The 12,758-nt window shown below is 41.4% G+C and overlaps 2 protein-coding genes across 9 annotated transcripts in view; both read left to right on the forward strand.

Moving 5' to 3' along the window:
* Positions 1-12,758, forward strand: part of LOC311369525 (E3 ubiquitin/ISG15 ligase TRIM25-like) — a 67,148-nt gene that overhangs the window by 27,978 nt on the left and 26,412 nt on the right. The gene's annotated exons all lie outside the window — the stretch shown is intronic.
* Positions 10,017-11,717, forward strand: LOC311369697 (E3 ubiquitin/ISG15 ligase TRIM25-like; the record flags this gene model as incomplete). Its single annotated transcript, XM_084487916.1, has 2 exons — positions 10,017-11,235; positions 11,575-11,717. The coding sequence occupies exons 1-2, from the start codon at positions 10,170-10,172 to the stop codon at positions 11,715-11,717; spliced, it is 1,209 nt and encodes a 402-aa protein (XP_084344042.1). The 5' UTR covers positions 10,017-10,169.

Here is a 12,758-nt window from a genome sequence, read left to right on the forward strand (position 1 = left end):
CTCGGTGGTATCCCTGCTCTGAAGGCAAGTGCTGACAACTGTGCACCAGGTCTTTTGGCTGCCCCCTGGTGTACTGTTCAAGAAAGTGCAAACAGTCACTCCAATTGTCTGTTTTCTCCTCCACTCCATTTTCAAAAGCTCTGATGAAAGACCTGTATTGGAGTGGGTCTCCATCAAAAACAGGGATATTCCTAGATGGGAGGTTAGAGCACAGATGTTGTTGGACAAGCAACGCAGCAATGTCATTTTGTCTTTGCATAATGTTCACAATGTCATTTTGATGGTTGTCAGTCAGAGCAGTTTGATGGTGAGCATGTCCCATTTGAGTTCCATTTACAGTTTGCATCACATGAACTGGAGCTTCAACCCTTAATGTCATTTCATCCATTTGTTTAATCTGTTTTTGTTTAGGCTTAACCACTGGTGGTTGGAGTTCAGGAGCAGACAAACCAAGAGCATGATCTTTTTTATTCATTTTATCAGGCACAAAGGTGTTGGCATGGGGATTTAATTCACTCGCACCATGAGAGTTGTTCCTTTCAAAATAAGAGTTCATGCCGTTTGAATGTTTTGAGCCACACTGTGAACGGATTTCCAAGACTTGAAGCTTTGCCTTTGTTGCTGCCAGTTCCGTTTCAAGCTCAAGTTGTTCCTTTTCTCTCCTCAGTTTTTCCTGTTGTGCTTCTATTTGATGTTTCCTTTTTTGCGCAGCGATGCGCTCCACAAGCGTTGCCTTATCGGCCTCAGCTTTGATGCGTGCAGATGATGTTGATGAACTCCGTGATAGTCGGGAGTGTGATCTTAGCGAACTTGATTTTATACTTGCAACATTGGAGGCACTATCTTCAGGATGTATTCCATCAGCAACACATTGATTGTCAGGATCGTCTTTATTTGTTTCAACATATGGATGACCCGCATCAAAGAGCCAGCCTTTTACGTTGTCAGTGAAATCACAAAACATTGTCATTTTTTCCAAGAAGTATTTGCTTTGCCTTTCAACTTCATCTTTGGGCAAAGGTAGACTCATAAAAGATGTATGGGATTCATTTGCGTCTTGGTAACATTGCATGAACACAGCAAGCTCATTCTTTACTGAATCAACGTTTTGTATTGATGCCATCAACGCACTCATATGTTCCATGCATCTTTTAGCTTGTTTGCATTTTGCACTCCTTTTTTCCTGATACCTTATCACACTGTATTCCATTCCTTTAGAAGACATTTTAACAACTCTTTTTGATGACGGCTCTTCAGCCTCCGTTGCAGCAACATCAGACATTTTTCCGTTTCTTTTAATTGCTTTCTTTCCTTTTTTATTACACCAATGACAGTCCACAAACGCACATAAGAGCAAGTTGCAAACACACAATGCTTATTGACCAACAGATCCTCTTCATCAAACAAACACACACTGCGGCCGGCTTTTTATGAATGAATGAATGCGCCGTGGCCGTGCGTAAAAGTAGACATGTAGCGATTCAACCATGCACTCATTGAACTCCATGTATTGTGAGATACTGTGTCAAACTCCACTCGTTTGGCCGTTTTCCATTACAGCTTTTTACAGTTATATCACATACCGGTTTCTTTGAGAAGGTTGAACGTCTTGTCGATCTGGGCCAGAAGCAGCATGCGCGCCGTGGCTGAGTCCAAAAGGTGATTAAACAATCTCTGCTTTCCATTCGTCCATAATGCGCACAATGCAACAAGTCCAGTGTTGAAGCTTATTTCCTTTGAGTCCAAGGGCAGGTTTTTTACTTATGTAGCAGCCGATTGTCAAACAGATAAAAGTATCAAATCAAACTTCAAATTATACTAATCAAAGGGCCACTGTTGCACCATGGGTTGTGGTGTACGCGGATGGGAAAAACATAATGTCCAAACAGATGTCCAGTTTCAACAAAAAGCGTGGTTTATTTAACCAAACAGCGAGCAAACAAAGAACAAAGAAAATTCCTGTGCCTCTCCCGCTCCGGTAAAAAACCATTTGCCCACCCAGGTGCATGCTGGTCCCTTACCGACAGCCTACCTATATAACTTCAGGTGCCCCCCTACCATGCCCAAATGAAACAAAACACAAATAATAAACAAGAAACACCTAAAGTAAACAAATAATAAACTAGAATACTAATAGAAATCTAATCATAATGAAATCAAGCAAATTGACTGAGAATAACCAAAAACTAAATACTCACTAAACAAAATAATAAACTAAACAGCACTAAGTACTACAACTAAATAAATAGCTCCAACACACAGAAAAACAACATTGTACACAATGTGGAAAAGTGGACACTGAACTGTGTGCACCTGAGTGAGTGTGTGAACGTCCACGCCTTAATCCTTGTTCCCTTTATCAACGCTACTTGGCGTATCACTGCCTCCAGCGAGTGACTGAGTCACGTCACCGGCTGGCGCGCAGGCAGGCCAGGGTTGCCAGATACTGCGAATCCCGCACAATCTTAATTGTTTCCGTCACTGTAAAATCGGGAGATTAACGGGTGAAAACGGGAGTCTCCCGTGTGAATCGGGAGAGTTGGCAAGTATGAGATTGCTATTGTAAATAATTCGCCTTGTGTTATAATAATCGCCTCGTGTTTCTCCTCCAGTTTGATCGACTCCAGCCCACTGCGTGTAAGCGCGTGTGCGTGTGTGCGCGTTTCTGAAGGCTCCCAAACTACTACATAAATTACTGTTACTGTTATGTATCCGAGGCTGTGATTGGCTATCACAGAGAGGGGGCGGTTCCTGTTATGTATCCGAGGCTGTGATTGGCTATCACAGAGAGGGGGTGGGGGCGGTTCCTGTAAGGTACCCGATGCTCCTATGAGTTATCTGAATCTGAAGATCAATCTTTCACTTTATACCGTTTGGACGCATTTTAATCCCAGAATAGATAAGGTAAGATAAGATAATAATGATCAACCAGTTTACTACCGTTTATATTGTCTTTAGGTTACTGGTATATAATAATGACCAGTTTACTACCGTTTATATTGTCTTTAGGTTACTGGTATATAATAATAACCAGTTTACTACCGTTTATATTGTCTTTAGGTCACTGGTATATAATAATAACCAGTTTACTACCGTTTATATTGTCTTTAGGTTATGGTATATAATAATAATAACCAGTTTACTACCGTTTGTATTGTCTTTAGGTTACTGGTATATAATAATAACCAGTTTACTACCGTTTATATTGTCTTTAGGTTACTGGTATATAATAATAACCAGTTTACTACCGTTTATATTGTCTTTAGGTTACTGGTATATAATAATGACCAGTTTACTACCGTTTATATTGTCTTTAGGTTACTGGTATATAATAATGACCAGTTTACTACCGTTTATATTGTCTTTAGGTTACTGGTATATAATAATGACCAGTGTACTACCGTTTATATTGTCTTTAGGTTACTGGTAATAATGAGTTTACTTTAGAGAATACAACGTAAGGGTTGCCAACTTTTGGTTTTTGGCTGGAGTGAGACTCGGTGGTTTGGTCCGCGGCTGGACTTCTTGGGGGGGGGGGGGGGGGGGGGGGTTTGCAACAGAAGCAGACGCAACGTTTTCAGCGGATCAACTGGGACGTTGTAGGGAGATGTCTTCAACTCCCCCTTTCATTAAAAACAATACAATGTGGTCTAGTCTAGTCTAGTCATCAACAGAAAATTAACGGGAGTTTTTTTTGTTTTTTTTTGGCGTGTGCGTGAGAGCGTGACAAAGCGTGAGTTGAGCTTGAGAGTTGGCAACCCTGCAACGTTAGTTAATGTTTCAGAGAGAGAGAGAGAGAGAGAGAGAGAGAGAGAGAGAGAGAGAGAGAGAGAGAGAGAGAGAGAGAGAGAGGCGGGTAGAGCGAGAGAAAGAGAGAGAGAGAGAGAGAGAGCGAGCGATGGGTAGAGAGAGAGAGAGGGGTACTGTGAGAGAAGTGGAGATACAGAGAGGGGTAGAGAGAGAGAGAGGCAGAAAGAGGTTGTGAGAAAGGTAGCGAGAGTGAGGTGTAGTGAGAGAGAGATAGTAAGAGTGAGGGGTAGATAGAGTGAGGTGTAGTGAGAGAGATAGTAAGAGTGAGGGGTAGATAGAGTGAGGTGTAGAGAGAGAGAGGTAGCTAAAGTGTGCGGTAGCAGTGTGACAATATGTGGCTGCTGTTCACTCTAAGTTTGTGTGAAAACTAATAACCAAGCAGCGTGTGTGTGTGTGTGTGTCTTGGATTGGGATTATATTAAAGAGCCAGTGAACCCAGTGTTTCAGCTGCTCTATGAGATTAAAGGAATGTGTTTCTGGCTGAGAGTTCACCAGGGCAGATGAAACATGGTGAGGAACAAGGGGGAAAAGTGCGTTTCTTTATTTCTTTGTTCATCGGTCTCCTCCAGGAACACTATGGGCAGGGCGCCCGGCCGTTTATCTTAGTAAATGATTCCTGGGTTTGACTTCCTTCTGTTGAAGGTGGGGCTCCGCAGGTGAGCGCCTTCATGGCCTTCTGCTTCAGCCGCCCTGTGGTCATACATGTATGATTGGAGATAAGAGAGGAATGTATAATATATGAAGGTGATATGATTCTAGTTGGTTATTTTCACGTTCCTCGTTACTCTGCTGTATTTCCTCCACTGTTGCTTTAAGGGTCTTGATTCGCTGACGGCCCCCTGTTTTTCTCATCCTCATGGTAGAACATGATTGTCTCATCACCAACAGGTGTGTTACCTGGGTGTGGCCTTTATATCATGTAGTGTATCTTATTGTAGGGCCTTTATAACATGTAGTGTATCTTATTGTAGGGCCTTTATAACATGTAGTGTATCTTATTGTAGGGCCTTTATAACATGTAGTGTATCTTATTGTAGGGCCTTTATAACATGTAGTGTATCTTATTGTAGGGCCTTTATAACATGTAGTGTATCTTATTGTAGGGCCTTTATAACATGTAGTGTATCTTATTGTAGGGCCTTTATAACATGTAGTGTATCTTATTGTAGGGCCTTTATAACATGTAGTGTATCTTATTGTAGGGCCTTTATAACATGTAGTGTATCTTATTGTAGGGCCTTTATAACATGTAGTGTATCTTATTGTAGGGCCTTTATAACATGTAATGTATCTTATTGTAGGGCCTTTATAACATGTAGTGTATCTTATTGTAGTGTATCTTATTGTAGGGCCTTTATAACATGTAGTGTATCTTATTGTAGGGCCTTTATGACATGTAGTGTATCTTATTGTAGGGCCTTTATAACATGTAGTGTATCTTATTGTAGGGCCTTTATAACATGTAGTGTATCTTATTGTAGGGCCTTTATAACATGTAGTGTATCTTATTGTAGGGCCTTTATAACATAGTGTATCTTATTGTAGGGCCTTTATATCATGTAGTGTATCTTATTGTAGGGCCTTTATAACATGTAGTGTATCTTATTGTAGGGCCTTTATAACATGTAGTGTATCTTATTGTAGGGCCTTTATAACATGTAGTGTATCTTATTGTAGGGCCTTTATAACATGTAGCGTATCTTATTGTAGGGCCTTTATAACATGTAGTGTATCTTATTGTAGGGCCTTTATAACATGTAGCGTATCTTATTGTAGGGCCTTTATAACATGTAGTGTATCTTATTGTAGGGCCTTTATAACATAGAGTGCCTGTATCGTATTGTAACTCACCCCATCACAGGTTTCTTGTGATTCTTGTCGCTTAAAATGTGTCTGTGCGTGTGTGCGTGCAGATGTTCGAGTATGTTTGTGTGTGTGTGTGTGTGTGTGTGTGTGTGTGTGTGTGTGTGTGTGTGTGTGTGTGTGCATGCATGCTTACATGTCTGAGGTCTCAAACCTTCTCTTTCCCTGAAGTCACGTGATGCCAGATGATGTAACATCGCTTCCTCCCTGAGACGTTCAAACGACCTCCTCATCTGATCTGGCAGACAGTTTACTACGTTTATATTGTCTTTACGTTACTGGTATATAATAATGACCAGTTTACTACGTTTATATTGTCTTTAGGTTACTGGTATATAATAATGACCAGTTTACTACCGTTTATATTGTCTTTAGGTTACTGGTATATAATAATGACCAGTTTACTACCGTTTATATTGTCTTTAGGTTACTGGTATATAATAATGACCAGTTTACTACCGTTTATATTGTCTTTAGGTTACTGGTATATAATAACGATCTCATCTTGTGAAATGTGTATGTGTGTCGCTTATCAATTAAAGACAGTTTACTTTAGAGAATACAACGTTAGTTAATGTTTCACTGTTGTGCTTTACTAACCTGTGGTAAATTGAACACTGAGTTCAGTGATTCATTTGTTGCTCAGAATGAAAAGAAGGACGTGACAGAAGTCCTGTGAATGACCTGATATTAAAATCACAAGTTAAAGTTTGAGAGAGAGAGAGAGAGAGAGAGAGAGAGAGAGAGAGAGAGAGAGAGAGAGAGAGAGAGAGAGAGAGAGAGAGATAAGAGCAGGAAAGAGAGAGAGAGAGAGCTGGGAATGAGAAAAAGCAACAAAAAATACCCAATAATCAGACAGACAAACTATTATAATTTTACGTTAACTCTCAGGTTGATGTGCACTTTCAAATGTTTCCAGCTTCATGCTTCAGCTGTTTTATTGCATATTCATGAATGCAGGTCAAATAGGTCAAATCTTTATTCAAATAAACAAGTTGTCGTAGTACATCGTTAACTCTGTGTATTAGTTTAGTGAATAATTCAGAGAGAGAGAGAGAGAGAGAGAGAGAGAGAGAGAGAGAGAGAGAGGTTGGGTAACCTTCAACAATTCCTGGATTAAACAATGTGTTCAAACAGTGTTCAGGGTTGATGAATGACCACCTCAGACGTTGTGTAGCCGTAACAGGTTTCTGTTTGTTTTAACCCTTTCATTAACAGGTGGATGTGCTATGATTGTTTTTATTGTTAGTTATGTAACCACAGCGTTCCCGCCCGGTTTGAACCGGGGACCTGAGGCTGACGTCATAGCCACTACACTGTGGAAACCAAGTGTTGATTTACACTAATGAGGCTGGTGTACGTCAAATGACCAGACAGACTACTTTAAGTTACGTTATAATTACACGCAAGATACAACTTCATAGCCCATGTTTAATGAGGCTGCCCTTGTTTGTTTTATTAAATACTTTGTGTTTCCGCCCGGCTTCAAGTTAACTTTTTACCCACTTGTTAGCTCATGAATCTTCAGTTTCTGAAGTGTAGTGGTTATCACGTTCATCTAACACGCCAAAGGTCACCGGTTGGAGACTGAGAGGAAATAAGGTCACGTTTTTGTATTTAGAGCAGAGACATAGTAAAGCCTGAGAGTTGAGAGAATGGATGTGTAGGATTATATATCAGCTATAACAGCTTTGTGATGAGAGAATGGATGTGTAGGATTATATATATAACAACTATAACTGTGTGTTCACACCGCACTTTGTCCCATTTCGCCTATTCACGCGAATAGGCGAATGTTGCCGCGCGACAAATCATAATCTGTCGCTGTGCATTTTTGTGTGCATTCGCGGGGCGAATTTTTTTTTTGCCTGGCAACGGTCATTCATGCCAATTCATTCTCATCAACCATGGCCGAGATGTGTGTCTGTACCTGTTGTGGAAGAGGGAGAGCCCGTCGTTTATGGGTTAATAATATAATCCGGAGGCGCACACCGCTTTGTGCCGTGATATTATATATATATCGTATATATTATATGATATAGATATTTATATATTATATGTAGATATAGAGCGGGAGTCGCAAACGGCAACAATCACTTTCTCCTCCAAGCTGCGGTTCACTGAACGGTTGAACGGTGATTGGCTGTTTTACGTTACTTCACCCAGGGAGTGAACTGATTGGCTGTTACGTGACGTCACCCAGGGAGTGAACGCTGATTGGCTGTTTTACGTTACTTCACCCACGTTACCCACAGGGAGTGAACGCTGATTGGCTGTTTCAACGCGAATGCTGCGAAGAAGTTGAAATATTTCAACTTCAGCAAATTTTTCGCGGCGCGAATCCACGTGAACGCACTCGCCGTTCACGTGGAAAAACATTGCGCCGTCAATCAAATCTTGTCGCACGAATCGGCGACAAAAAAATTCGCCCGATTCGCGTCTCCACGTTCACTTTGCATTGAAACGTGTCGCGGGGCGAAGTGCGGTGTGAACACACCGTTAGGCTACGGTGAACGTAAATTGCCCAAACGTTCGATTTTACACTCTACTAAAAAAATAGCAGTTGCACCAAGCAGATAGTTTCAATGTAACACTAAGTTATAACTTATATTTTACACCTCCCCTCTAGCTGGTGTAAGTTCCATTCTAACGATAAAGAAATACCAAAAATGGCTATTCGTTTTTGAGCAATGGGAAGAGGAGTTTCAACACGGTTTGCGTCGGGAACGGATTGTCCGTGACCGTATCGATCCATTTCATCAGTATGATGATGTAGATCTATATGCGCGATTTCGGTTTCGGCCCACGTACAAACCAATATTCTAGAGCTATTCCATACAATGCATAGCCAGGTAGAGGCTAACTCGGACAAAAACTCTGACACTCACACAACGAATAGCATACAAAGCAGCAATGAGCTGCAATTTATTATAAAAATCTGCCATCAAATAGCTTAACCTCACGCCTCACGCCCAAGTCAATTTTAGAGAATAAATGACTGTGGAACTGTTTTGTTTGCCCTCTCATTTGAGTGCTAATCACTCGGATGAGGTGGAAACTTGCCAGTAGCAGCTACTTCCTGTTTACAGTGTTTGCTGTCAATGATTGGCTTGAAATTATCTAAACGTCATTAAATGCGACACTGGTACAATTTACGCACTACTAGTAACGTTAAAACTTAAGTTATGGTGGTGGTGCAACCAAAATTTAGAACACATTTAGTTTGAAACTGGCTACGTCGAGCGTAGGGTTAAGGCAAGCTTTACACCCAAACTTATGATCGGCTTTACGTTCTGCTGGTGCAACCGACAGCAGGTCTCAAACCCTTCAAAGTTAATTCAGGTTAGAGGGTTCCCTGTACAATTTACAGCATTAGTTCTATAAAAAATTATAAAACGGGTGGCTTAAGCGATCTGATTGCTTCCCAACTGTTGTATATTGAGCGTATACACGCAGCTATGACGCCCATTCAGTTTACAGAGTTCAGTATCACTCCGCGCCTAACTTGAACTGTTGTTATACAGTATATAAAAGCAATAGCATAGTTCACTGAAGCCTAAAAATATGTTGATTGCTGGAGAGGGTGGAAATGTTGTAAAGCAATAGGCACACGGTGAGTGAACTCCATAGTAGGCTAAATTGCCGGCGAACCGAGCTACCGTCTCTAGCCTTCTCTCTGAAGGACGCTACAGTGTGTTGCATAGCAACCGCCGTACACTTTGCAGGCAGCCAGGAGGGACTACTTTTTTGTATTTGTTAAAATATGCTTTTCCGACTTTCTCACTTTTTCAAAATTGAGGGTGTCTATGACTTTCATTTCGCCATACTTACGTAACAGTTTTATAAAAGCAGTAGATCACTTCAGTCAGTGAAATGTTCTCATTATACCACAGTTAAGGGGGTCGTCGTCCCGACATTCCACAGTCGTGATCTATTGCTTAAATATTTCATATCCCTAACCAAATCAATATTGGATAGAATCTGATTGAATCTGCAATTAATCGATTACGGACGTCATGACTATTTGAATAACTTCCAATGTTGTGGTTTTGTGTCATTTGGATACGTTGTATTTGAACCTCTAGTTTGTTTTCAGGGACAGAAAAAGTGCTTCCATGTTAAAAGTGAAAGTGTAGCGTTGTGATACTCGGCTGTTTCAACTGGGCAGAAGTCTGAGACTTCTCACCCTATGCAAACGTTGTTTTTGGACACATACTTATCCCATATTTTGGACAATAATTGATATAAATGTACTTTGAGAATGTATAAATCCTTTAATTTAAATTAAACTAAATAATCAGACAAACATTGTAAGGTGAGTCCAAAATATTGACCCCTCATCCTCAGTGAAGCTGTCCTGTCTGCAGGACTTCATGTTGTACCTCCTATTGGATGAAGATTTCTGCTTGAAACAACAAAATATATAACGTATAAAGCACTTGCATTTGAACAAGTTCAAACTGTTATTTTACTATTGTTATCCATGTTTTCTAGGAATGGCCTCTGCTACTTCCTGGTCTGAAGAGGACTTCTCCTGTTCCATCTGTCTGGATGTGTTCAACAGCCCAGTCTCCACACCATGTGGACACAACTTCTGTAGAACCTGTATTACAACGTTCTGGGATGACCAAGTCCAGTACAAATGTCCTGTTTGCACCGAGCTGTTCCACACAAGACCTGATCTACGGGTTAATACCCTCTTATCAGGGATGGTTGATCGGTTTAGAAGTTCTGCACCAGTCAAAGAGCAGCCTTGTGTTGAACCAGCAGAAGTTCCCTGTGACGTCTGTACTGGGACCCAGCTGAAGGCCGTGAAGTCCTGCCTGACGTGTTTTACCTCTTACTGCCAAACCCACCTGGAGCCTCATCAGAGAGTCGCAGGCCTGAAGAGACATCAGCTGGTCGAGCCTATGGACCGTCTGGAGGACAGGGTGTGTAAGAAACACGACCGACTTCTGGAGCTCTTCTGCCAGACTGAACAGGTGTGTGTGTGTGTGTTGTGCACAGTGACAGACCACAAGTCCCATCCTGTTGTACCTCTAAAGGAGGAATATGAAGTGAAGACGGCCCAGCTGGGGAAGATAGAGGCTGAAGTTCAGCAGATGATCCAGGAGAGACAACTAAAGATTAAGGACATCAGAGACACAATGGGAAGTAGCAAAGCAGACGCAGACAAAGAGATAGCCGATGGTCTGCAGGTCTTCACTGCTCTGAAGCGCTCTGTTGAAAAGTGCCAGGATGATCACAACCAAACGGTTAAAGAGAAACTGAAATCCACAGAGACAGAAGCTGAAGGCCTCATCAAAGAGCTGGAGCAGGAGATAGAAGATCTGACCAATAGAAGATCAGAGGTGAAGCAGCTCTCATACACTGAAGACCACCTCCATCTCCTCCAGACCTTCAGATCCCTGAAGGATCCTCCACCCACCAGGGACTGGACGACGGTGGAGGTCCGTCCTCCGTCATACGTAGGGACCTTGAGGAGAGCCCTGGATCAGCTGGAGGAGACACTGAACATGGAGATGGGGAAGGTGCCTGTCCCTAAACCAGATGTAAAGAAGTGTAAGTGTTTGTTTAGTTTGATTCATCTTAGGGTTGTCCAATGATCCAGAATGTCTCCGGTATGATACTGTGCCACACCGCCCATACCGCTGTTCGGTCATATTCTTTTTGAAGAGCAATTGAACCCAAAATTGATGCCATTTTATCACTGTTACTAAAACAAGACCAATCATCTCGAGAACATGAATGAAATCCTATGTTTTTTGTCTCCCCAAAACACGATGTGATCGTTCCACTCTGCTCCGAACACAGGTGGTGTTCTTGAACACCATGTTCTTGAATGTCTTCCCAATCAGGATCTTCATATTGAACCTCTTCTTGGCTTTCCTCTGCTTGTAGCCTCACCAGTCTCTCCCCCTACTAACCTCGTGAGGAGATCCCAGGATCAGCTGGAGGAGACACTGAACATGGAAATGGAGGAGAAGCTGGCTGACCTGAGATCAGCTTTAAACAAGTGTAAGCATCTGATTAGTTTGATTTAGGGCTGTCAAATGTACATTCAATATTCTTAAAATATAAAGATTTATTTTACAGAACAAAATGAAACATGTCAAATGTTTTTCCCTGAAGACAATGTTGTGAGTGCTGCAGTGTAAAGTGAGGTTGAAAACATGTTTGATAAAGCTACATAGCTTAAAGGGACACTGAGTAGGAATTACTCCCATCTCGTGGTAAAATGATATAGTGCATTCAAACGAATAGTGCTCGCTTTTTAAAATGGACGTTGCAACCTGGTTGCAACTACGGTAGGCGGTATGTGCCAAGAAGCTATGACATCCAATGTCATCATCCAATACTACCTCATCGAGTTTTCTTTCGGGTGATGATGAGGTACGCTATTTCAAACAAACTTCAAACTGCATTGAACCATTAGTGTGAGCATGTATGAGTAATTACTCCTCGAGCAAGATAGTGAATTATGTTGTCATGTTTATGTTTTTTATTGGTAACATTACTATGTCGTAGTCTAACCTATAGCATCAGTTAACAACTTGACACACAACAAACACACTTATTTTTTTGCTAGTGCTTATATAACGCATGAACTATGTGTAGTAATAATAATTAGTAGCAATTAATAAGTAGTGATACATTCCTTATTTGTTTATTTTTACGATGTGCGTGCATTGTCAGATCATCATCATTACGTGATTGAAGGGTAGGGAGAGGACAGAGAGGCAGTGGATCGGTGGGAGGTAGTAGGCAAGAAATACAACCCTTATTCAATCAAACAGAGCCTATGCTGCTATCCACCAACGAGGCTGTTTAGGCTTTTAACTATACGTGTCCTACTGTTAATAATAATAATAATAATAATAATAATTCATGAAATTGATATAGCGCTTTTCAGTGACCCAAAGACGCTTACATTGTGGAAGACATAAAAAACACGAAAAGGGTGATGACAGTCAGGGGGACGAGGGCAGGGGCAGGGATGAAGGTGGTCAAGGGTAGGGGAGGTCGTAGGCTTGGGAAAAGAGACAGGTTTTTAGAGTGGATTTGAATGTGGGAAGTGAGGGAGA

This window comes from Micromesistius poutassou (assembly GCF_964030765.1).
Source record: "Micromesistius poutassou genome assembly, chromosome: 24".
NCBI lineage: Eukaryota > Metazoa > Chordata > Actinopteri > Gadiformes > Gadidae > Micromesistius > Micromesistius poutassou.